Here is a 24,888-nt window from a genome sequence, read left to right as displayed (position 1 = left end):
ACTTTTATGGTACTTTACAGCACTTTACGGTTTTTAGTTTGTTTTTCATTTACTTTTAATTAATTTTTTTTTTATTCAGTTTTTTTTTAGTTTTTCTATTTTTAAACTATTTTTTTCTAATTTTAGTTTTTATTTAATGTTTATTTTTAATTATTCTATTTTTAAAGATTTTCATTTTATTTTTCTAGTTTTTTTAATTTAAATTTTTTTTTAATTTTTCTATTTTTAAAGCTTTTCATTTTGTTTTTTTAATTTTTTTTAATTTAAATTTTTAATTTTAATTATTCTATTTTTAAAGCTTTTTATTTTATTTTTCTAATATTATTTTTATTTACTTAATTTTTCTAATTTTAAAGCTTTTCATTTTATTTTTTTAATTTTATTTTTTATATAATGTTTATTTTTAATTTTTTCTATTTTTAAAGATTTTCATTTTATTTTTCTAATTTTTTTTAATTTAAATTTTATTTTTAATTTTTCTATTTTTAAAGTATTTTATTTTTTAATTTTTTTTACTTTAATTTTTCTTTTAAATTTTTCTAATTTTAAAGCTTTTCATTTTATTTTTCTAATTTTTATTTTTATTTAATTTTTATTTTTAATTCTTCTATTTTTAAAGCTTTTCATATTATTTTTCTGATTTTATTTTTATTTATTTTTATTTAATTTTTCTATTTTTAAAGATTTTCATATTATTTTTCTAATTTTATTTTTATTTAACTTTTTAAAATTTTTCTAATTTTAAAGCTTTTCATTTTATTTTTTTAATTTTTTTAAATTTTTTTTCTATTTTTAAACCCTTTCATTTCATTTTTCTATTTTTATTTTTTATTTAATTTTTATTTTCAGTTTTTCTATTTTTAAAGTATTTATTTTATTTTTCGAATTTTTATTTTTTATTTAATGTTTTTTTTAGTTTTTCTATTTTAAAGATTTTCATATTATTTTTCTGATTTTATTTTTATTTTTTATTTTTAATTTTTCTGTTTTTAAAGATTTTCATTTTATTTTTCTGATTTTATTTTTAATTTTTATTTTTATTTTTTCTATTTTTAAAACTTTTCATTTTATTTTTCTAATTTTATTTTTATTTAATTTTTTTTAATTTTTCTATTTCTAAAGCTTTTCATTTTATTTTTCTAATTTTATTGTTTATTTAATTTTTATTTCTAATTTTTCTGTTTTTAAAGTATTTATTTTTCTAATTTTTATTATTTATTTTATGTTTTTAAAAAATTTTCTATTTTTAAAGACTTTCATATTATTTTTCTAATTTTATTTTTATTTTTTATTTTTAATTTTTCTACTTTTAAAGCTTTTCATTTTATTTTTCTAATTTCATTTTTTATTTAATTTTTTTTAATTTTTCTGTTTTTAAAGATTTTAATTTTATTTTTTGATTTTATTTTTATTTAGTTTTTATTTTTATTTTTTCTATATTTAAAGATTTTCATTCTATTTTTCTAATTTTATTTATTTAATTTTTATTTTTAATTTTTCTATTTCTTAAGCTTTTCATTTTATTTTTCTAATTTTATTTTTTATTTTATTTTCATTTTTAATTTTTCTATTTCTTAAGGTTTTCATTTTATTTTTCTAATTTTATTTTTTATTTTATTTTCATTTTTAATTTTTCTATTTCTTAAGCTTTTCATTTTATTTTTCTAATTTTATTTTTTATTTTATTTTCATTTTTAATTTTTCTATTTCTTAAGCTTTTCATTTTATTTTTCTAATTTTATTTTTTATTTTCATTTTTAATTTTTCTATTTCTTAAGCTTTTCATTTTATTTTTCTAATTTTATTTTTTATTTTATTTTCATTTTTAATTTTTCTATTTCTTAAGCTTTTGATTTTATTTTTCTAATTTTATTTTTTAGTTAATTTTTATTTTTAAATTTTCTCTTTTTAAAGTATTTATTTTATTTTTCTAATTTTAGTTTTTATTTAATTTTTATTTTTAATTTTTTTTACGACAGTCGCGCTTTACGGCAGTTTTATGACAGCTGTGCAGAAATATTTCCCTGCTAACGTGTCTGGAAAACTTCTGCTGCAGATGAGGGTGGAGGGAGGGAGGGAGGGAGGGGACACCCGATCCTTGGGGGACAAAGGTGCCCTGGCCCCGTGCCTGGTCACGGGGACGGGGACAAGGACATGCTCATGGGTTTGGCTCCTTGGGGGGAACAGGGACTCCCCATTCCAACCCCTCCCTGCCCGAGTTAAAATACCAATGCAAGATCATGTAAACAAAGTCATTTTTATTTTAAAAAACACACTGGGGGAAAAAAACCCAAGCAAACATATACAGCAAGGCCACAGCCAGTGGAAATTCACTGGTGATAGTGTCAGCTCAGAGAGAACACCAGAGGAAGGGTTACAAGGACATTCTATAAAAACTGGTGTCATTTCAAAAACAACAAAAGGGCTTTTCACTTCCATTAAAGTAATTACAAAGTCAAAGATGGGCTGGAAACCCAGGAGTAGGAAGTCAACACCTCTCCCTCCTGCAAATCCTAACAGCTCTTGCCAACAGTAGGTGGAAACTTGAATTTGCTCCCAAGGTGGCAAAGCACAAAGTTCCCTCTTTGAAGATCTTAAAAAGATCTGAAGTAATTTGCAGCTGTCAGTCCCTGAATTGGGAGATGTCAGTGAACAAACCTTTGCTGCTGCCATCAGCAAATACCCCCAGGTCCTTGCTCAGCACAGCTCACCTGTCATCCAGGTGATTCCACACCCGGGAAGAACCTAAAACCTTTTGATTTTCCTGTCTAAATGCCAACAAAACATTCAAAAGCATTACCAAGGGTCTGTGGCTGAACAGAGGATTTATCCCAAATTCTTGAGATCATGGATACACCAAGCAACGCTCCTGACCCTGTATTTTCTTTACAACCTTCAGAAGCCATTTTTGTAATAAATCTGTAGCAAAAAGCTAAAACCAAAAGCTGGAGACAGCTCCATCCCCCCTAAATAGGCAAACTGGATTTGTGTGGGATGGAGGAAGCAGAGCATGCACAAAAGCTGAGCAGCTCAGTAAGAACTGACATCCCTTCACCAGAGTCTGAAAATAAATTCCCATTGCCACAAAGACCACAAATTAATACAGAACTCTGGTGTCTGGGGTCTTTGCTTCAAACCAGGCTAAGATTTGTTCCATCAAACACTCCCACGTGCTCTCAGAAAATAAACATTTCAAACAAAACTAGAACCATCTCAGAAAGTCTGGAAATAGATCAAGACTCAAAGAGCAATTCTCAGGTCAGCAGGAGTTTCTCAGAAATGGCCCAGGGGCTGCTCCCAAGCCTCAGCCCCTGCTCAGAGTGCTTTCCAGTCAATGGGCTTCTTCCCAGATTTCCTGAGGAATTCATTGGTCTTGGAGAAGTGCCGGCAGCCAAAGAACCCTCTGTTGACAGAGAGGGGTGAGGGATGAACCGTCTGCAGGACGTGGTGGCGCTTCTGGGGACAGCAGAGGAAACCACTTGTTGGATTTGCAGGCTTTGGGCTGCTCCTGCTCCAGGACAGCTGTGATTTAGCCCCATTCCTCCTCCTCCAGGACAGGTGTAATTTAGCCCCATTCCTATTCCTGCTCCAGGGCAGCTGTGATTTACCCCCATTCCTGCTCCAGGACAGGTGTGATTTATCCCCATTCCTCCTTTTCCTCCTCCTGGGCAGGTGTGATCTCCCCTTACACGCCCTCCTGCTCCAGCCTGAGACCCATAGATCCAGCCACAAGGACCAAGACTTCTGTCCCACTAAGCAAAGCCACAAATGCCCTGGCATTTCCCAATTGCTGTCAAGCCACCAGCAGATTTCATATTGATTCATGAGCCCTCAGCTAGGACAAAACAGCTCTGTCCTTGTGGGACACTGCTGACAACAGGAGCTTACACTTGCTCCACTTTTCTTGCTTAATTCTGGCAAAGGCTAAGCTGGAGCAGAAGCAGAGCTCGAGCTGACAGAGTTCAGGCAGGAAAAATTCCCAATTCTGTAAGGGAAGTGCCCTCTAGTGTCCACCAACCCGCGGGGAAAAGCAGGGAGAGGGAAGGGCTGAGGAGAAGGAGGTGTACCCTGTTGATGGAGCTGCCTTTCCTCTGGGCATAGGCTCCCCAGAGCATGAAGACGAGCCCGTGCAGGTTCTTGTTGAGCCAGGACACCACAGCATCTGTGAACTGCTCCCAGCCCCTCTCCTTGTGGGACGTGGCCTGGTGAGCCCGAACCGTCAGCACCGCGTTGAGCAGGAGCACCCCTGGCAAACAAAGCACCCCCAGAGGGTGAAACAAGGCTTAATCCATCCCTGCACTGCCCAAGGCCAGGCTGGAGGGAGCCCTGAGCAACCTGGGAGAGTGGAAGGTGTCCCTTGGATAAGCTTGAAGCTCCTTTCCAACCCAAACCATTCTGGGATCCAAACTTCTTTTTTTTCCTGCTGAAGCAAATTTTCATTTTAAGGCGCTCAGAAGTGATTTTCTCTCCTACAGGTGGATTATTTCCAGCCACAGGGCTGGTGTTTGGATAAGATTCTTTCCTGCTCCACAGGGGGCACATCACTGAGTGTCTCTGAGCTCACCTTGCTTGGCCCAGCCCGTCAGGTCCCCATGGCCAGGGTGGGTGAAGCCCTCAATGTCCTCAGAGAGCTCCTTGTAAATATTCTCCAAGCTGCAAACCAAACCAGCAGAAGATTTGTAATATGACAAGAGCAAGCAGCACCACCTATTGCTCTAAGCAGGCAAGAAGAGCATTGATTTTAAGCTTATTATTTAAGATAATAAACCCATTTGCAGAGGCAGGGACTCTGTGTGTCTGCCTGGAAGCTTTAATGAGACTGGAAATGAAAATTTACATCCAGAATATCACCAAAACTACACAGAATTATCCTTCCAGGTGATGCACAACTCAGATTTAAGTAGTTGCAAACCGCTTCACATCAATTTGCCCAGCCCTGAGCACCACAGAACTGCAAATCATTAAATAACAAAAGGGATTTTGTAAATGTTCATACCTGGGGGGAGGTGGAACAGGTTTCTGGACACTGAAGCAGAGCCCATGAGCTTGCTTAGGTCCATGGTATGGATCTTGTCCCAAAATAACAACCTTCACCTGAAAGCAGACCTTGCTTAGCACTGAATTGTAATCAGTATTATTCCCCAGAGAGTGAGGAAAAAAAGGATTATAAACGAGCTTTACCCTAAAATAGAGACAAAAATTGCCACAAACCAACCCCTCCAAGAAACTGAACTTAAACCCCAGATATCTCATTGCTAAAGAGCACAGAGCCCACCTAATACTAGGGATTAATATCCTATGGCTTTGCTGCCAAAATAATGAATATAACTAGTACAATCTGAGAGCAGAAGACCAACACTTTCACAGTCACAAAAAAGCACCTTGTTATTTTCCAAGTAAGTGTCATCCCATTTCAGCTTTATGCCACACTTGCTGTCATATTTTTGACAGCTTTTATTGGAAATAACATTACCTTGTGTCCTCTTATTTTCTTTAATAGTCCTTAAGAACAAGAGATGCACAAGATCAAAAAGCTAGGAGTAGGTTAAGCTGTTAACACCAGAAAAAAGATCAAAAGAACCAGAGGATGTTCAGTGGCTTGTGAGGGTAATAAAACCATAAAATCACGGTTTCTTAGCAGACATGAAAGCGAAGGGTGGATTTATGAGTTAGGTGAGCCAAACAACAACGTCCCCATCCCATGGAATCCAAGTTTAAGGGACAAAACACGTAAGGAACGAGTCTGTGCACCCACCCTGCACCTCCAGGGTTTTAAACTGCCCTGACCAGCTCAGAGACCCCCACACCACGGCCCTACTCACATCCCAGATGTCGCACATCTGCGTCCAGGTGAAGACCTGCTCGGGGGGCGGATACACCGTGTAGCGCTTCCTCTCCTCGGCCACGAACGCCATCAGCTGCGGGGGCAGCGGGGGCTCAGGGGGGCTCAGCGGCCGCTCGGGGCGGTGTGGGGGGGTCGGGGAATGCCGCTCACCTCCACGAAATAGGGCTTGGAGAACTCCCCGGCCAGCTGCCGCCGCCAGCTGTCGCCGAAGCCCGGGGGCACGTTCCGCTCCGCCAGCAGCTGCCGCGCCGCCTCCTTGTTCTTGCGGATGCGCTCCTGCTGCTCCGCGCTCAGCGCTGGGCTCGCGTTACCGCCGGATTCCTTCGCCTTCTTGGCGGCGCTCACCTGGAAGCAGCGGGCAGGGGGGTGGCTGCGGAGGGTGCGGGAGGGCAGCGGGGACAGCCTGGTGCGGGAGTGCAGCCTGGGGCGGAGGAGCGGCCCGGGGCGGGAGAGCGGCGCGGCCACGGCGCCACCGGCCACGGCTGCACAACGTGCGGCCAAGGCGGCGGCGGAACCAGCCATGGCAGAACGCGCGGCCGCGGCCACGGCTGCACAACGCGCGGCCACGGCGGCACCGGCCATGCCTGCACAACGCGCGGCCATAGCGGGACACGCCCCGCCCAAGGGGCGGCCCCACCGTACGCGGCGGTTGCGCGGCAAAACACAAAACGTGCTCCCATTGGCCGCCCGCAGCAGAGAGCACAAACGCCCGCTCGCTATTGGTCACCGGGGAAAAAAGCTCGCGTCTCTCCACTGGCTCGCCGCGGCTCGAGGGGAGGTTTTCACCTAGTAACTGTGACGTCACGGAGGGGCTCAGCCTCCATTGGGCGGCAATGCAGCGTGGCCGCTTGATTGGCAGCTCAGCCACGCGTGGAGAGGCGCGGGAGTTTGGAAATTGTGCCCCCCCCCGCCCCCCCGAACTCCCCTTAGAAAATGCCGGCAGCGCCCCCAGCCCTCTCAGAGCGCCACACAGAGCCAGGCACGGACATGCCGCCACCAGACCCCTCTCCTCCCTCCGCTCTCCCCTCCTCCGGAGCCGCGGCCCCCCTCAGCCCCCCGACCGCTACCTCAGAATCGCCGCCCGGCTCCGGGGAGCGCCCGCGCTTCTTGGCCGGCACGGGGCTGAAGAAGGAGTGCAGCGTCCTCTGCCCGATCATGGCTGCGACGGAGCGGGGCAGGCAGCGAGCGAGGGCGGCCGGGGCTGAGTGAGGGGCGGCAGCGGCGCGGAAGGGAGGGGGGGGTGGGACTCGGATTTGGCGCTAAAACCGCGCGCGTGCGCTCCGGGGCGTGGCCAGCTGGAGAGGGGGCGGGGCTTCGCGTGCACCCATTTCCCGCGGGACCGCGGCTCCCGTTCCTTCGCTCCCGGGGATCGCTCCCGGTCCCGGGTCCGCCCATGGACGCGTTCGTGATCAAACTGCCCCGCGGGCCGGCGGGGGATGGCGGCGGCAGCGGCGGGAAGAGGCCGCGGCTGGAGAAGCCTGGCCCGGAGCGGCCGCCGCCGCGGGAGATCCGCGCCGAGGGGCTCAGCTGTGATTACCGCATCCTCTTCGGCAAGGCCGAGGCGGACGAGATCTTCCAGGAGCTGGAGAAGGAGGTGGAGTATTTCGAAGGTATATTCCTGCCCTGTGAGCGTGCTGCAGCACGGGCTGTCCAGGGAGGCCTCCCGAAGGGCCTGGACAGAGCTCTTGGAGACCCTGCTTGGGCAGGAGGGTGGCCTAGATGACCCCCACTGGTCCCTTCCACCCTCAACCTTTCTATGTCCAGCTGTATTCCCCTCATTATCCCCCTTCCCAGTGAAGCATTTCCCTGCCCAGCCCACCCAGGTGGGTCCCAGGGAAGTTCCCAGGGCCTGGGCACAGCTGGTGGGCACTGGGCGGTTCCTGCAGCCACCTGGTGCTGGCACAAGGCGGCCCTGAGAAGCCAAGGGACACAGGTCTGACCCCGCAGGGTTGGTTTTGCTGGGCTGGAAGTGTTTGTCAAGGGATAAACCTGCAATGGTGACTGGAATTTTCTGGAGATGCAGTGGTTGAGGGATGTGATGGGGGAGGACAAGACAGAGTCCAGCTTTGCTGGGACACAAACCCTGGGAGCAGGGATGACAGCTTTTGGCTTGACATGAGCCTCCTCACTCCTATTTGGAGATTCCCAGAAGCTGCAGATCCAGGAGAATCCTGGACTGTTCAGACACAATACAAACCCCAGGTTTGATCCTTCCCCCAGATGAGATGACAAAGCTGCAGGTGTTTGGCACATGGCACAAGATTCCCAGGAAGAAGGTGACCTATGGAGACCCCGGCCTGTCCTACACTTACTCAGGGGTCACGTTCCACCCCAAGCCCTGGATCCCGGTGCTGACCCGGATCCGGGAGCGCGTCACCTCAGAGACAGGACACACCTTCAACTTCGTCCTCATCAACAGGTACAGCCCCTTCCCAGCTGCACCCAGCGGCTTTTTCTTCAAATATAACAAAATAACCCCCAAATGTATATGTTGGAATCTGAAATGCAGGCAACTCTCAGGGCTTTGGGCCTGTAAGTTAAAGCTAAGAATTAAACATAGAATTTAAGACCTTAGGAAAAGGCTTTCAAACTTAAGTGCTAGAAGCAAGAATGTGGACTTGTGGTTTAAAGCAGAGACACTAATAAAACTAAGTAAAATTAAGTTTAAATTAAGGAAAAGGAAGTTGAGAATTTTAGAGTTTAAAATATAGAAAATATAAAAGTAGAAAGATAAACAAGAAGTTTGGAATGCAGCACTATAAGTTAATTATTCTTAAATAATTAATTTAAGAATTTGGTAATTATTAATGAAATAAATTATTAAAGCAATTTAATTATCTATTATTAAATTAATAACTTATATATAGTATATATTTATATGTTATATAATTAAGTATAAAATTCAATATAAAATGTAAAATTAACATATATAAATATATAAAATATATAAATATAAAATATTTTAAAAAAAATATATTAAAAATATATTAAATATAAATATATATTTAGATATATATATTTAAATATATATATTAAAAATATATTTAAATATTTTTATTTTTAATATATTTAAATCAAATAATTAAAAATAAAAATATATAATTAAGTATAGAGTTAAACTTAAAATATTAAGTTTTTATATTTATAATATATAAATATACAAATATAAGATATAAATATGTAACTATATAAAATTATAAATATAAAATATATTGAAAATAAAAACATAAGTATAAAATTAATATATATTTATAATATAAAATTATATATAGACTAATACGTGTAATACAGAAAGATAAATATTAATTTAATTATAATTATTAAATTAATGATGATAAATTTAATAATTAAAATTAAATCAATGACAAACCCGGAGTTAATTCCCAGGTATAAAGATGGCCTGGACCACATCGGGGAGCACCGTGACGACGAGAAGGAGCTGGTTCCGCTCAGCCCCATCGCCTCGGTTTCCTTCGGGGCCTGCCGGGATTTCGTGTTCCGGCGCCGGGGCCGGGCCGGGGCTCGGGGCCCGGGCAGGATCTGCCTGCAGCTGGCCCACGGCAGCCTGCTCCTCATGAAGCACCCCACCAACGTGCACTGGTACCACAGCCTGCCCCCACGCAGGAGGGTGCTGGCCCCCAGGGTCAACCTCACCTTCAGGAACGTCCTGCCCGTCTCCAGGAGGGGAAATGTTCAGCCAGGGGGGACTCTGGGCTCTGAGAAGTGAATTTAGCTCCTGCTGGAACTGTGGATTCATCTATTCCAGCAGGTGAATTCTGGATTCACCCCTGGTCCATCACCTAATGGACAAAATTTAATAATTTTGCTGCTGAAACCTGTGACCACTGATTTCAATGGCAAGGTTCTTCCCTCTGGGAATTGTTGCTCTGGTCCTGCTGATCCCTATTTTTGCTGATTGTTCCCCTTGTTTTGCTCGGGGAGAAGTTTCTTCTGAGCTGATCTTTATCTAAGCAGTGTTCCAAGAAGATGAAAATGCTCCGTGGCCTGGAGGCAGCAGTTTATAAACACTGTGAGCCACAAGCTGTGGTTATTTAAAGCTGATATTCTACAGGTGGCACTTTCTGTCAATGAGCTCTGGTTTGCTTGGGCTTTTTTTAAATTAAAATAAAAGCAAAATGAGCCTGACATGGAGAAGGGGAGTGCTGGGGTGTGAGGACTGGGTGTGGCTGGATGTTTCACTCCTGTCTGCTTGAATTCCTCTGCTCCTGAGGGAGGCTCCTCTTGCAGAAGAAGCACAAGATTTTCCCTCTCTCAGGTCCTTTAAAAACCAGGCAGCAAAAAATGCCCTTGTGGGGAATAACTGGGTTGGTCCCATCTCCGTTGGAAGGCTGTCACTCTGAGAGTTTATTTTCCTAAATAATTATCCCTAGGGATCTCCTCCTGACTGCCTGAAAGCCACCACCTCCCACACCCACAGGGAATCCTGCTGGAAAGGAGGGAATTCTGTCCAGTCCCCAAGAGATCTTGAACCATCAAGGAATGGTAAGTTCTGGGTGAGAATGGGAACCAGGTTACCAATCCTGTGTAACCTGGCTACAGCCACTGGAATTTGGGCTCTGGCCTTCAGTGGTGGGTCCATTATTCCTATGGAATTAAGGCCTGGTACTTCCCACCCTCTGCCACTCTGAGATGCTCTGTGGAGCTTGGAAATCTTTCTTATCCAGGGCCTGTGAAGTGTTGTTTCAACCCCTTTGGCTCCCAGCTTGGTGTTTGTTTCAAGACATTCCCACACTGATTTTTCTACCAAGTTTGTTCTTTTATTGCTACTGTACAGTTACAAAAATACCCTGAAGTGGAAAAAAAAAAAAAAGCAACTTCAAACAGCAGTGCAGTGCTTGGACTGGAACAGACATTTTTAAATTAACACACAAAATAAGACAAGAATAATCCAAACACAGAAATGTCATCTTGGAGCTCTTAATTCTTTACAATTTATTAACATCTTCTCCACCATGGCAGCTTGGGAGGGACGAGTACCAGAGTTTGAGCCTTGTGGCTGCACAGAGCCCTCCCAGATGGGAAGTTTGGCTGGAAAACAGATCCCAGTGACCTCCAGAGGGGAGGTTTGGCTGGAAAACAGAATTCTGTGACCTCTGGAAAGACAGATCCCAGTGACCTCCAAAGGGAGGCTGGGCTGGCAAACACAGAGCCCTGGGACCTGCAAAGGGGAGGGCTGGTTCCCAAACACCTGCACAAATTCCAGTGACCTCCACAGGTGTGGTTGGCTGGAAAACAGATCCCAGTGACCTCCAGAGGGGAGGATGAGCTCCCAAAGCCCTGCACAGATCCCCAGCTCACAGGGGGCTGGCAGGACCTGGCACAGCTCAGGGCCAGGACTGAGGTGCTGGGCTTTGCTCCCTTCCTCACCTGAGGGTTAAGCCAAGCTCATTTACTCCTCCCCACCAAGCAAAGCCAGAAAAAAGGCTCAACCCTCCCCTTGATAGCCCTTGAGGGAGATTCAGAGTCAGTCCACAGCCCAGGGGAACAGCTCTTGGCAAAGAAAACCTGCTGGTCCCAGCTGCCAGATTTCATTCCATAGTGTGCGTGTCCTCTGCCCCTCCTCCAGCACAACCAAGAGGCTGCTCAGCTGAACCCCCAAATCCAAGAGAAACCCCCCAAATCCAGGAAAAACCCCTAAGCAGAGCATTGAGCCTGGAGAATGCAGGACAGCCACTGCTGGCACTGGGAATGGTTTCAGTTCTGAGGTGCAGGGGCAGATGTGCTGGAGGGAGATGTTGGGGTGATGGTTTTAGATGGGAGGGCTGGCTCCTTCTCCAGCTCTGTCAGCTCTCCCTTCAGTGGCCAGAGCAAATTTTTGGCATTTTGCATCCTTCAAGGTTTTTTTGTTTGTTTTCTTGGTTTTCTGTAAATTAAAGCAGGTTAAAACCAAGCTACTGCTCGTGCAGCACAACCAGGAAACCAGGTCCCAGTCCAGCAGTGGATTTATCAATATTTATGTACTGTGAGCATTACCTGGGCCAGGAATTGTGCTCCAGACTCTGGAATGATGAGTTGTGTAAATAATTTTGCATATCCACCCATTTTACCACTCCTGCTTTGGCTGGTTTGGAGCCTCTCCTGAGGAAGTGTGAACACCCCCGAGCTTTGGGCAGCACTATGAATTCATGAGGTACAAAGTTGCCCTAAAAAAAAAGCTATTTAAGACAGTTGTTCTTTGAAAACTTCACACTGAAAAAAGCTTGTCTGATGAGGGATTTTTCTCCTCCAAGCTTACAAGGACAGAAAAGAGCTAAAAACAACCTACATATTTTATTCCTGGTCATTTAAAAGCAGGTTTTTAAAGGAGGATTTTTGCTGCTTCTCCCTCTGTGATTTGGGATTTTTTTTTTTTTTTTTTTTTTTGCACATCAAACAATCCAGAGCAGCAGAATTCCCCTTATTTCTATTTACAGGGCAGCTGATGCAGGATTCCCAGATTTCTTCATGAGACCAGTAAGTGCCCACCAGTCCTGGCCCTCTTGTTCGTATTCCATTTAACAAGGCCAGGGGCTGCTCTACAGCTGAGCTGCAAGCCAAGAGCATGGATCCCAATGCTGGGAATAGCAGATTCCAGCAATAAAATGGGAAGGGCAAGTCTAGAACAGTTACAGCAGCTTGGAAATCACAGCATTAAAAGTTGTAGTTGATGCTACAAAACAACTGGATTCAACAGTGCTGAAGGAAATGACAACACTGAGCACTAGCAAACACTTCCATGTGCTGATTCCAGCTAGATTCCAAAGGTATGGAGCAATAAATTAAAGTTTCAGCTCTTTATAGATACAAAATTATATCTCCTGGATAAAGCAATTTAGATCAGGAGAAGGACTTTATATTATAAAGTGGGAGGAAAATTGTGTGACCAGGGAAATCTTTTGGATGGGGGCAGTTTGTGGAGATGCCTTGACTTGATGGGTCAGGAGAAATGGGACTCCATGGGTTCATCCCATGGGTGTGAGGCATTCCCAGGACACAGTGGGCATGCAGAGGGCTGGGCCAGTGGCAATGCAGCCGCTCAGGGAAGCTCAAGGCACTTTGTGTCTCAAATCATTGCCAACAGCAGCTTCCCATCACCCCCTCCCAGGGCTCCCCACTGGGAAACATTGGGAATAGAGCCTTGGGATAAAATCCCTGCCTGACAGACAAAGGCTGCTCAACACACACTTGGGGCTGGAACAGCTCTGGGAATTTTGGTACAAAACACAATTCCCAGCCATTGCCACGGGAAGGGAACCTGGAGGGGCTGGTGCATCGTGGAGAGGTGCCAGGGGAGGGATTGGGATGGGGGGGGACTCCTCAACAGCAGCTTGACATCAACCCTTTCCAGGGCTCCCCCTTGGGAAGTGAAATGTGTGGGATAAAGCATCTCCCTGGGAAAAGTGCGGTGTCAGGACATGGAACAGAGCCTTGGCACAGGCAGAAAACACTTCTCAAACACACACCTGGGGCTGCACGGTGCTGGGACAGCAGGATCTGGGTACAAACCACAACTCCCAGCTGCCCCCACCGGCAAGGGAGCCTGGAGAGGGGGAGGTTTGCATAATGGAGAGGCTCCATCCGAGGGCTGGGACCATCCCAGGGGCTGGGACCATCCCGGCAGCGCTGGCTCAGCTCTGGGCCGGGCTCTGGGGCTGGCCCCGGCCGTGCACGCGCTCGTAGAACAGCAGGTAGGCGCTGGCTGCCAGCACCTCGTGCAGGCTGGCCCTGCGCACGGACTCGTCCGAGATCCAGAGCCACTGGCTGCCGCGGGCGCCCGGCGCGCGCCGGAAGGTGACGAAGTGTCCCGAGTGCATGTCCCCGTGGTGCACCACCACGGCCATCAGGCGGTACAGGTACAGCGGGGCCCTGCGGGGACACGAGTCAGCCTGGCCGCACACACACACACAAACGCCAGAGCAGCCACAGTTCCTGCCTGGAGCAAGGGCGTGGCTCCCTGTGCGGCGGCTCTAATGGAAGGTGTCCCTGCCCATGGTAAATGGTGGGATGGGATGATCTCCAAGTTCCCTTCCAACCCAAATCATTTTGTGATCCAAACTGCTTTTTCCTGCTGCTCCATCCCTGGAAGTGTCCAAGCTCAGGCTGGATGGGGTTTGGAGTGACCTGGGATAGTGGAAGGTGTCCTTGCCCATGGTAAGTGGTGGGATGGGATGATCTCAAAGTTCCCTTCCAACCCAAACCATTCTGTGATCCAAACTGCTTTTTCCTGCTGCTCCATATCTGGAAGTGTGTAGGGAAGGCATTTTGTGCTGTTCTTGTGAGCCAGCAAAGGCTTCCTAAAGATAAGGAAAGCCCCATATCTCTCTCGAGGAAGACACCAAGGCTATCCCCATGACAACATGATAGAAGAGAGGAAGTTAAAAGATACAGACTCCAGCTGGCTCACAGAATGACATGGCTCCTTGTTCAACTATTGAGAATTTGTTTCTTTCTTATGACCAATGGGCAGTGAATGTGTCTGTTAAGTAAATGTAAATATCTTGGAAAACTATAAAGGCAACATGTTGCTCTAATAAATGATGGAGTCTTGGTGCTTTGCACCATGTCACGCTCTATAGTGACATAAGTGTCCAAGGCCAGGTTGGACAGGGTTTGGAGCAGCCTGGGATAGTGGAAGGTGTCCCTGCCAATGGCATCTCCAAGTCTCCTTTCAACCCAAGCCATTCTGGGATTATGGGATTCAAACCTGCTGCTCCATGCCTGGAAGTACTCAAGGACAGGCTGGATGGGGTTTGGAGTCATCTGGGATAGTAGAAGGTGTCACTGCCCATGGGAAGGGGCCTGCACTGGATGGTCTCTAAGTCCCCTACCAACCTAAACCATTCTGGAATTCTCCAGAAAAGGGTTATCAGCAGAAGGACAAGGACAGAAGAAAAGGAGACAATTTGAAGGACAGAATTGAACAGACAGGGTACAAATCTCTAACTTACCTGCACTCAGGGAATGCAGCAAGTGGGAAAGTTCCTGGGGACATTAAAAATGAGGGAGAGGAGGAAGAAGAGGAGGCACCATTCATGAAGAGAGGTTTGGTACCAGCTGGTTGTTCTGCATCTGCCAGAAGAAGGAGAAATTCAGGGATTTAATTTGAATGCTGTTGCTAAGAACAGAATCCCTGCTCCTCAACATGGGATATGAAGGTATTTTATTGTTTTTTACATCCAAGGCAATGGATATTTTATTCAAATTCATTTTACAAGACAAATATGGAAATTGCCATGTGTCCAAAATCCCAATTAAAGGAATATTCAGCTGCCTAAGGACAGACTTCTACTGCTGGATTTTCCAACTGTTTTTGAAGAATTCACCATTCCCAGCATTCCCTCTCTGCTTGTCCTGAGGCCTTGGAAGAGATCTCTAACAAGAAAAACCCTGGGACATCCCAAGTTCAACACTACTTTGGACTTAACCTTTTTTAAAATATATATATATATTTAGTAGGATCAAAATGAAATTTTCCAAGCTGAACTGTAAATTTGGGAATGGCAAAGGGATTTCTGTCCCCTTTGCAGAGCCCCGCACCAAGATGCCGCTCATGGCTCGATCCTGCAGAGAATGTTTGATCCCTGACATGCAGAAAGAGTTGCACTATTTTATTGGCAAAGGAGGTACCTGAAGGTTTCCCTGCTCTCCCATCCTTTATTCCAGGCGTTGTCTCCTCAGGGTTTTTCTGGCTGAGCTGCTCCTGGCAGGATTTGGCACCAGGAACTCGATATTTGTAGATGTCCATGACCAGGAACTCGTTGAACTGGACGTGTTCGTGTCTCTTCAGGGGAGTGCCTTGGTTTGACCAGCTCAGCCTTTGCAGGTGGATGCACAAACACTGGGGCAGCTTCAGGAAAGGAAAATCCACATTTTTCATGGAAAGAAACAGCTGGTAAGTCCAGGGAATAAGGAAATGCATTTCCCTTATCTCTGTGTAAGCTCAGTGGCAACACTGTCCTTAAAATGTGACAATAATTCTTGTGATATTCCTGGTATCTCCTAATCCCCCAAAATTAATGGCTTTGCACAGGGGAAAACCAAAAACATTAATTGTTATAAAGAGCTGAAATTCAAAATCATTGCTGTAGCAAGAAGTACATTGTTATTATTATTATTATTATTATTATTATTATTATTATTATTATTAGCACCTAAGGCTCCTAATTGCCCTGGTGGCCTCTGCATGACAGGATTACAGAGCAAAAAAACATGAGTTTTCTCTAAGAAATCACACCTGATGTTTACTCACCAGCTGTATTCAGAATATTTTAATTTCTCTGAAATGGGGAATTGCTAAGATGCTACAAACCCTGTCAATATAAATCAATTTGCTCACTGAAGAGCAAATGTAAAATTAATGTAAAATCTAAGACATGACACAGAGCCAAATTCACATTTAAGTGTTTTTTTCTAAATAACAGGAGAATATTCACATCCTGTAAGTGTTTAATGTGGATGTTTTGCTGAGTTGAAGCCTCAATGCCCACAATTATTTTCCAGGTGAGTTTACTTTGAAAAATAAAACATTTGTGGTCTAGCAGCAAGAAATGGGCACAACCAGCTCCAAGAGAGAAGTTACTGTGACAGGATTTAGGAGATTTGGAGGGGTTTTTTTTTTTGCCTCACCTTTCCTAATTTTAATTGCTTAACAAATGTTGTTCTCTGGTTTTCTATGCTCTGTCCATTCAGAATTCCTTGTGCCTGGATCTGGAATGAAAAGGGGAAAAAAAAATGAAGGCACCTGCAGACAGGAGCAGTCAATTGTCTGGTTTATGCTCAGTGCATTAATCACACCCAGGAATGCTCTTCAGAATTCCTAAAGGGTCAAAATTCTAAACCAAAACCAAGCAGAAATGAGCATTTGGAGAACTCCATCCACTCAGAACTGCACTCATTTGCCTCTTCTGTTGATTTTTAAACAGAATTGATTTTTAATACCAGAGTAAAATAATTATCCCTGGTGATAATTATCCCTGGTGATAATCCCTGGCAACTACAGAATAAAATATTTGTAGATTTTTGTAACAGCAGTAGTAAGTAAAGTAAAGTAGTAAGTAAATAAGTAGTGCCAATACTTCGTGAGGTAAGAACTCCTTGTGAAATATCTGAAATCCCAGAGTCTTTCCCCAAGTCCTGAGGAAAAAAGAGGTGGAAAATGAAGCCAGGGTTTTGTCAGCAGGCCCAAAACTGAGCAGGGAGGTGACAGGAATTAAAGTGACAAGAATCAAAGGGGACCTACTTTGGTGCAGTTGTCACACACAACATCCTTGACAGACTCTGAGGAGATGAAGTGATGGAGGCAATGGTCCAGTGTCATGGGACGACCCTGAGTGCCAAGAAAAACCAGAATTATTTGCAGGAATTTTAGGGTGCAATCCCACTGGATTTTGGGAAGGGATTTTTAATAATTCCTTCCATAGAAAAACTACAGAGCTGCGGATTTATTTCATGAAAGAACTGAATAAATGGCTTTGGGTGATCATGGAACTGTGGGGATTCTACTTTAGCCTGGATTAAACATGAAAAACTTTGCAGCCTTTTGATAACAGCAGCAGTGATTCCCTGTGTGAGCCCTCCAGTGGGGTTTTAAACCACAGATTTCTGTCCTATTCCTATTTATCTCTCATTCCAGCACTTCAGGGGTCACTTCATGCTCTCTGGCCCTCTCCATAGGACAGATACAGCTTTTAATGGGATTTAGGCCTCTTTGCTGCCCTTCCTCATATCCTGCCCTGCCAAGGATTGGATAAAACAAAACACAAAGAGCAGAAGATGTGTCCAGATTTCAATCCTGCCTGTCCAGGAGGGCACTCTGCAAACAGGAATCACAATTTCCATGAGCTGTGGAAAGGAATCACTACCAGACATGAAGTAACAAACTCTTACAGTCCAAAAATATCCTGCAGATGTTGCCCTAAAAACCCACAATGTTTTGTCATTTTGAAGTTTTTCAGAGCCAGAAAGAAACGGAAACAATTCCCAGTTGAATTCAGCCCCTGGAAAAGCCTGGATGGGGTAAGGTGTGAACTGCCAGCTGAAGGTCACCTTCCCAGCCCTTGGGATATGATCTGGGCTCTTCAAATTTGTGGGATTTGTGCAAAAGACCAAATTCTCCACCAGGAGAAACAGAAAGCTCTGGTGGCATCACCAAGTTCTGCTTGTTGGGCTCATCAGAAGCTCTTACACCAGTTAGGGAGAAGGAGCACAGGATTGTAACAGAGCAGGAAAATCAAGTCCTAAAGGAGCTCTGAGTGTTTCCTGCACCTGAGGAAGGGCTGGGAAGGGCAGGGAGGATCAGGAGCAGGGGGATACGTACCCACACAGCTGCTGGAATGCTCAGGGAGAGGCTGTCAAAGGTGTCAAACCTCACAGGGCTCTGCAAAAGAACATTCCAGAGCCAGCATTTATGTCAGTGATGCCTTCACTTTTAGCTTTCATGTTTTCCACATTCTGCACTGCACTAGGATATAACTCTGCAATTCACAGAAAGTGTTAGCAAGTTCTCCTCACAGCTCAGACAAAGCAATCCTTCTCCAGCCCCAGAAGCAAGGACACTGCTGCAGCTTCTAAAAAGTGTAAACAACAAAAAGACCCCAAAAGTTCAAAAAGTGTAAATTGAGGCGAGCAAACTGGGAGGATGGGACTTCATAACCTGAAGTTGTAATTGGACAATTAACCCCAATATGGAAATGGACAAAAACTTATAAAAAAGGGTGAAAACTCCTGACCATCTTGGGTGTAGCCCTGGCCAAGCTCTTGTACTGCCCAAGGCGTATCCTGTCAAGGCCTTTTTAATAAATATCTACTTTATTCTTTAACACTGTGTAGCCTCTGTTCAAAGTAGCCTTCAAGGCATCATCAGTCCCCAAAAAATCCAACCCAGCTCTCCCAAGGTGAGCCTGTGCCCTGTGCTGTCCATAATTCCCTGGAGGAACAGGATCCAAACCCCTCAGTTTCCCAGCCGGGCCAGGGCACATCAGGAATGTTCTGCTCAGCCTCCTCCTCCTCACTCCCATTTGTCTGGGAGGTTTTGAGAAATAAAATGCAAAATTTTTCTTGGTTTGGGCTATAAATGAGGTTTATTTTCTGTATTTTTTTCCATTGTTCAGGTTATCTGCATCTCCTTGTTTGGGATAAGTGGATTTTGCAAAATGTGCTGAACGAGCAGCGAGTCCTAAACTCACCCCGGTTGAGTGGGTTTTCAGGTAATATTATTAATTAATTAATTGTTAATTCAATGATAGAATAAAACAACCATTATTCTGGTTGAAGAAGCAGCTGTTACCCCCACAAGGTGCATCACATGGATTTTTTTTTAGTCTATTTAGGGATAAATCCTTGTTCATCACCAAGGGATGATGGTTCCAGGAAGCACTCTGAGTGTTGGAAATCCCTCCTCACATGACACAGATATTAATAATAATAATAATAATAATAATAATAATAATAATAATAATAATAATAATAATAATAATAATAATAATAATAATAATAATAAAAATATTATCTATTTCCCCACCTGGTGCTCACAGTGTTTGCAGACCATGTTGCTGGTCAGCCTTCCATGGAAAGGGTGCTGAGATTTCCAGTGGTTGGACACAGGGGGAAGTGATCCTGCAACAAAAAAATTGTCCTTGGATTTTCCATTCATCCACTTTCATCACTCCAATCCCACACTTTTGCCCTTCAGTTACAAAATTAATGCATCCAAAGCACATTTTTGTCTCAGTGATTAATAATTAATTGAGGTTTATTTGTATTTTTGATTTCTATTTCAGTTCAGTACAAAGATCAATTAATATTATCCCTTTAATAAATAAAACTACCCTATGAATATTCAGAATATCCAGAAGGGATAAAATCCTACCTCTTGTTCTGCAGCTTATTTGCTTTTGGATTATTTCTGGTTGCTACAGAGGGAGATAAAAACATTTCATTAACCCTACCTCAGCAACATTGAAAAGATTCAGAAATTTAATACATGAAGTATTAAATGTGCTCCTATTTCATCCCTAGTTGGCTTTTCTGCCATTAGAAAAATTGTGGCTCTTTTTTATTTGTAAGAACAAAAAAAAAAAAACTGGTACAAAACGAATTTATAATTGACAATTGTTTGAAAAAGGAATCATTAATCTGCAGAACTCTCTGCCTCAGAGTATTAAAATAGGAGATTTTGTCTTTTTTTTTTTTTGGTCTATATTTTAGGCAAAACCAGATTTTGCCTAAAATTTTCCATCTGCATCAAGTTTATCAGCAAGCTGGAGGATAAGATCTATTTTACCTCCATAAAACTCTTCCAGAAATGCCCTTTTTTACAGTTTTCAACTCTTTTTCAGGTAGGAACTACAGATCAGAGTAACTAAATTAAATCCCTACATCCCATGGATTTAGGGATGCAAAACCCTCAGGAAAGCAGGAACACTGGAAATTCAAAGATATTTTATTTGAAAAACCTGAGAATTCTTTAAATTTGACTTATTGACGAGTCCCTATCAAAGGATTAAAGAACAGCTTTGGGAACAGAATCAAAATATCCTAAATATGCACTTTCTCCTTGGGAATCTGGGCAGGTGACAGGAATTTCTGAGAAGAAAATGAGTGGGATCACCTCCAGGGAATGCACATCAAACAGATGGGCCACACGGGGCTGCCGATCCCGCTCGTCCTCCAGGGAAGAGGTCAGGACATGGAACAGCTCATGGGCATCCTGGAAACGGAGTCAGGGGAAAAAAGACATCAAAAAACCACCCCAGGAAGGCTGGAATTCCACAGGAAATTCAGGAAAAATTACAGCTCAGAGCCTGGATTTGTATTTCTATTTATGCCTATATTTATATTGATACTTCTAATTTTGTATGTATAATTTTATAGAAATATAAAACATAAAATAGAAAAATTTAAGCACATCTAAAATGTTTAATCTAGATTATATCATATATAATATTATATATAAATATATAAGTACATACTAAATATAAATAATCATGAAAAATAAAGTTTCTAAAGAAATGTATTAAATATAGTTATTCAATTATATATATTAAGTATATATTATATTTTATATAAGTTTTATATAGCTACTATATACAATTACTATTGTATATAACTTTTATATAGATATATTATTTATATTATAATATATTGTAATAATTATATATCTCATATATATTATTATTACATATATATTATTATATACAATTACTATTATATATCACTATTATAACTTCTTCTTCTTCTTCTTCTTCTTCTTCTTCTTCTTCTTCTTCTTCTTCTTCTTCTTCTTATTATTATTATTATTATTATTATTATTATTATTATTATTATTATTGTATTTGTGTTTATATTGAATTCATTTTGTTGTGCCCAAAAGCTCCCTAACAGCACAAGGTACTCAAGACATTCTGGGCCATATAAACTCACAAAAAAACTAAAACACTTGGGAGGAAAAAATAGCCCCCAAATGAATTCCCAAATCCCTGTTTTTTCTGGATTCTGAGGGAAGCATAATTGAAATCTATCCTTGGAAATCAGGAATATGTTTTAGGAGTGGGATAACTGATGGAGTGCATTGGAAATACTGACAAAAATTGCAAATAATTAGGATTACTGAAAAAAATGGGAACAGGTCCATTATCCAGAGGGAAATCAGGGATCTGCTCTGCTTAAATCTTCCTGGCCCTGCTGGTAAGGACAAGGTTTGGAATTCCCTGAGGAACTCCCAGCCCACTGAAAGCCCCATTCCCAAGCTGGGGAGTTTCCCATCAGTTTTTGGAGCAGGATCCAGCTCTGACACTCCAGCCCTGGGCGTTTTCCATTTTCTCAGCTTGCTGCACTCAGCTGCTCCTCAAAGGAGGAGATGTGCTAAGGACAAGGTTTGGAATTCCCTGAGGAACTCCCAGCCCACTGAAAGCCCCATTCCCATTCCCAAGATGAGGAGTTTCCCATCAGTTTTTGGAGGAGGATCCAGCTCTGAGAGCCCCAGCCCTGAGGGTTTTCCCAGCTTGCTGCACTCACCTGCTCCTCAAAGGAGGAGATCTGCCACCTGTTCATCCTGAGCACCTCCAGCAGGCAGCTGGCATCCAGGACATCGTCCTCTGGCACCTCCTGGCACGACAGAGCTGGGGAAGGGAAGGCAAGAGTGTCAGGAGGAGCCAAAAATGGGGAAAAATCAGTGGTTTGTGGGGTTAAAGCACCACCAGCCTCACACCACTTCCACAGGAATGTCCCAAGGCAGAAATTTCCTTTAAAAACAACCTGTGAGGGAAGCCAGGGGGTTGCTTGAGGGTGTCAGAGATTAATTTAGACCAAAAATTAATCACCTTGAGCTTAAAATCTTAAATATTTTACAATAATATTTTGTATTTTACATAATATTTATTATATAAATTTATTTATACAGATATTTATTTATTAGTTTATTCATCTAAATAAATAAATTACAGTTAAATTACATAAATGTATATAAAATTCTGTTATTTATTTTATAAGAAAATTTCATATTTATATATTTTATAACAATATTTTGCATATTATATAATATCTATTATATAAGTTTATTTATATAGTTTATTTATCAATTTATTTCTATAATTTATTTATTGTATAAATTTGTTATATAGAATTATATTATTTCTTTTATATTTTATAGTTTATAGTTTATATTTTCTAATAATATTTTGTATGTTATATAATACCTATTATATAAACAGGTATTAATATAAATAATAATTATATATAATTAATACATATAAATTTACTTATATAGTTTATTTACTAATTTATCTATTTGCAGAATGTATTTCTTACATGAATTTATTATATACAAGTATATTATTTATTTTATAATAATATTTCATATTTATATTTTATCTCTTATAATAATTTTTAATATCCAAAACCTTGCAAAGTGAGGTTGAATAGTCCTAGGTTTTTAGGAAAATAGTAAGCTTGGGGAAAACAAAAAAGCTTAAATTATTTGCTAAGATTTTTTAATAGAATTCTAAATTTCTTGAATCCTGTGGAATTCAACCCTTCTGTGAAAGGTGCCCGAGCTTTGCCCAAGGCATTTCAATTAATCTGTAAATTAGAGAGGGAAATAAAACGGGGAATACAACCCCCACGAGCTTCTTTCTTTGGGAAAAGAGCCTAAAAATGACAACACTTCTCCTTAAACATTTAACCCTTGCTTTGCCACAAGAGGAAATGTCCCAGTACCTCTGAGGAGCTGCAGCAGAGTCACTGAGAGGTGCTGGGGCTGCTCCTGGGGCTGCTCCTGCTCCGTCCTGTACTGGGCTGTGAACTCCTCCAGCCACCTGATGAAGGAGGGGCAGGAGGACAAGCCCTGCAGCAGGGAATTCATGAAACACGTGTTGCCCAGGTTCAGGAGGCCTGGCACGAGCCCTGCAAAGAGAATTGTGAGAGTTTCCACCACGAAATCCGGGGCAAACATCCTGGTTTTCAGTAGGAATGCTGTGTAATTACAGAAAAAGGAATTTCAGTTAGTTCCGTTTTCAGTTTGTGGTGTTTCAGTTGATTTTTGGTCCTCCAAAAATTTCACAATTTTTTTCAGTATCCATATAATTAATATATGGTGCATATATAATTAATATGGTGCATGTTTGTATAATATGGTGTATATGTGTAATATGTGTATAATTACTATGGTGTAATATAATTAATATATGGTGGTGTTATATATTAATTAATATATATAATTAATATATATAATAATGTGTGAAATTACTATGGTATATATATAATTAATATATGGTGGTATTATATATTAATTAATATATATAAAAATATGTATAATTAATACATGGTGCATATATAATTAATACAATGTATATGCATATAATATGGTGTATATGTGTAATACGTGTATAATTAATATGGTGTATATATAATTAATATATAGTGTATATATAGTTAATATATGGTGGTATTATGTATTAATTATTATATAACTTATATATATGAATGTATTAATTAATATATAATTAATTAATGTAATATAATTAACCCCAGCCCCCCAGTACCTCTCCGCCGCCGTTTCCTGCCGCTGATGGGGCCCCACAGGACATAAATCCCGGCCGCCAGCGCCGCCGCCGCGCCCCCGAGCACCCCCCAGCTCCGCATGGCTCGGTGCCTGCCTCGGGAAAAACGGGAATAGGGTCAGGAGCTGCGGGAATAACGGGAATAGGGGCAGGAGCTGCGGGAAAAACGGGAATACGGGTCAGGAGCTGCGGGAAAAACGGGAAAGGGAAGGGGTCAGGAGCTGCGGGAACAGCGGGTCAGGCTCAGGAGCTGCGGGAACCCCGAGAGCCCGCAGCCCCCCGGGCCTGCCCCGGGAACCGGAGCGCAAAGAGAATGCGGATATGGGAAAGGGGAAATGGAGCAGGGAAAGGGAAAGGGAGAAGGGAAGAAGGAAAGGAAAGGGAGAAAAGAAGGGGAAAGGGAAATGAAGGAGGTGAGCGAAGAAAGGAGGCGCTCGGCCGAGGCTTCGCCCCGATCAGCCCGAGCCCCCCTCCCCCCGCCAGCCCTGCCCTCGGACCCGGCACCCTCTCGGCTCATTCCGAGCCCCTTCCCGCTCCGTCCCGACCCTCTCCGGTGGCAGCCGCCCCCTCCCCTCGGACCTGGCCCCCTCCCCCGCCCGCAGCAGCCGCCGCACCGGCCCGTCCGCCAGCATGGCCGCGCCGGAACGCGGGCGCGCGGCCGGGCGGAGCCGGGGGACGGCAGCAGCGCGCGGACCGGCCGGGCGGTGGTGCCGGAAGTGGTGCGGGGGGGGCCCATCATGGAGGGGACCGGCCATGGCGGCGGGCGGTACCGGGGGCGGCACCGGGGGCGGGCCCAGAGCGGTGTGGGCGGCCCGGAGCGGGGGTAACCGGCCCGTTCCCGGTGTGACAGCGGCTGTGCTGGGCAGCCCTGTGGGGCTCAGGCCGGTCCCCGTGTGACGGGCCGGATCCCCGCGCTGTCTGGCCCTCACGGGGTGTCTCAGGGCCGGGGCTCAGCGCTCCGGGAGAACAGCGGGACAACACCGCAGT

General features: G+C 43.0%; 3 protein-coding genes across 6 annotated transcripts; 1 reads left to right on the top strand and 2 right to left on the bottom strand.

The window, feature by feature from the left end:
• Positions 1–2,238: 2,238 nt before the first annotated feature.
• UNG (uracil DNA glycosylase) lies at positions 2,239–7,058 on the bottom strand. 2 transcript variants are annotated; one of them, XM_077187789.1, is made up of 7 exons: positions 6,913–7,058; positions 5,996–6,190; positions 5,823–5,918; positions 4,997–5,094; positions 4,565–4,653; positions 4,068–4,246; positions 2,239–3,456 (listed from the first exon to the last, which is right to left on the bottom strand). In XM_077187789.1, the coding sequence occupies exons 1-7, from the start codon at positions 7,000–7,002 to the stop codon at positions 3,316–3,318; spliced, it is 888 nt and encodes a 295-aa protein (XP_077043904.1). In that variant the 5' UTR covers positions 7,003–7,058; the 3' UTR covers positions 2,239–3,315. The 2 variants fall into 2 exon arrangements, with proteins under 2 accessions (XP_077043904.1, XP_054502044.2); XM_054646069.2 differs by lacking the exon at positions 6,913–7,058 and having other exon boundaries at positions 5,996–6,696.
• Positions 7,059–7,136: 78 nt separating this feature from the next.
• On the top strand, positions 7,137–12,411 carry ALKBH2 (alkB homolog 2, alpha-ketoglutarate dependent dioxygenase). Of its 2 annotated transcripts, XR_013184647.1 has the most exons (5): positions 7,137–7,455; positions 8,066–8,264; positions 9,233–9,614; positions 10,237–10,348; positions 12,280–12,411. XR_013184647.1 is itself a non-coding variant. In XM_054645680.2 (3 exons), the coding sequence occupies exons 1-3, from the start codon at positions 7,239–7,241 to the stop codon at positions 9,570–9,572; spliced, it is 756 nt and encodes a 251-aa protein (XP_054501655.2). In that variant the 5' UTR covers positions 7,137–7,238; the 3' UTR covers positions 9,573–10,000. The 2 variants fall into 2 exon arrangements, 1 of the variants encoding a protein (XP_054501655.2); XM_054645680.2 differs by lacking the exons at positions 10,237–10,348; positions 12,280–12,411 and having other exon boundaries at positions 9,233–10,000.
• USP30 (ubiquitin specific peptidase 30) lies at positions 10,768–24,640 on the bottom strand. Of its 2 annotated transcripts, none has more exons than XM_054645514.2 (13): positions 24,516–24,640; positions 23,884–23,993; positions 23,060–23,245; positions 21,860–21,963; positions 20,454–20,552; positions 19,713–19,755; positions 19,365–19,459; positions 18,162–18,221; positions 17,085–17,171; positions 16,472–16,552; positions 15,473–15,692; positions 14,794–14,914; positions 10,768–13,711 (listed from the first exon to the last, which is right to left on the bottom strand). In XM_054645514.2, exons 1-13 carry the CDS (start codon positions 24,638–24,640, stop codon positions 13,474–13,476), a joined length of 1,569 nt encoding a protein of 522 aa, XP_054501489.2. In that variant the 3' UTR covers positions 10,768–13,473. The 2 variants fall into 2 exon arrangements, with proteins under 2 accessions (XP_054501489.2, XP_077043903.1); XM_077187788.1 differs by lacking the exon at positions 24,516–24,640 and adding an exon at positions 24,481–24,499.
• Between the last annotated feature and the right edge of the window lie 248 nt (positions 24,641–24,888).

Source organism: Agelaius phoeniceus, chromosome 18 (genome assembly GCF_051311805.1).
Source record: "Agelaius phoeniceus isolate bAgePho1 chromosome 18, bAgePho1.hap1, whole genome shotgun sequence".
NCBI lineage: Eukaryota > Metazoa > Chordata > Aves > Passeriformes > Icteridae > Agelaius > Agelaius phoeniceus.
This window is presented reverse-complemented; position numbering and strand designations above follow the sequence as displayed.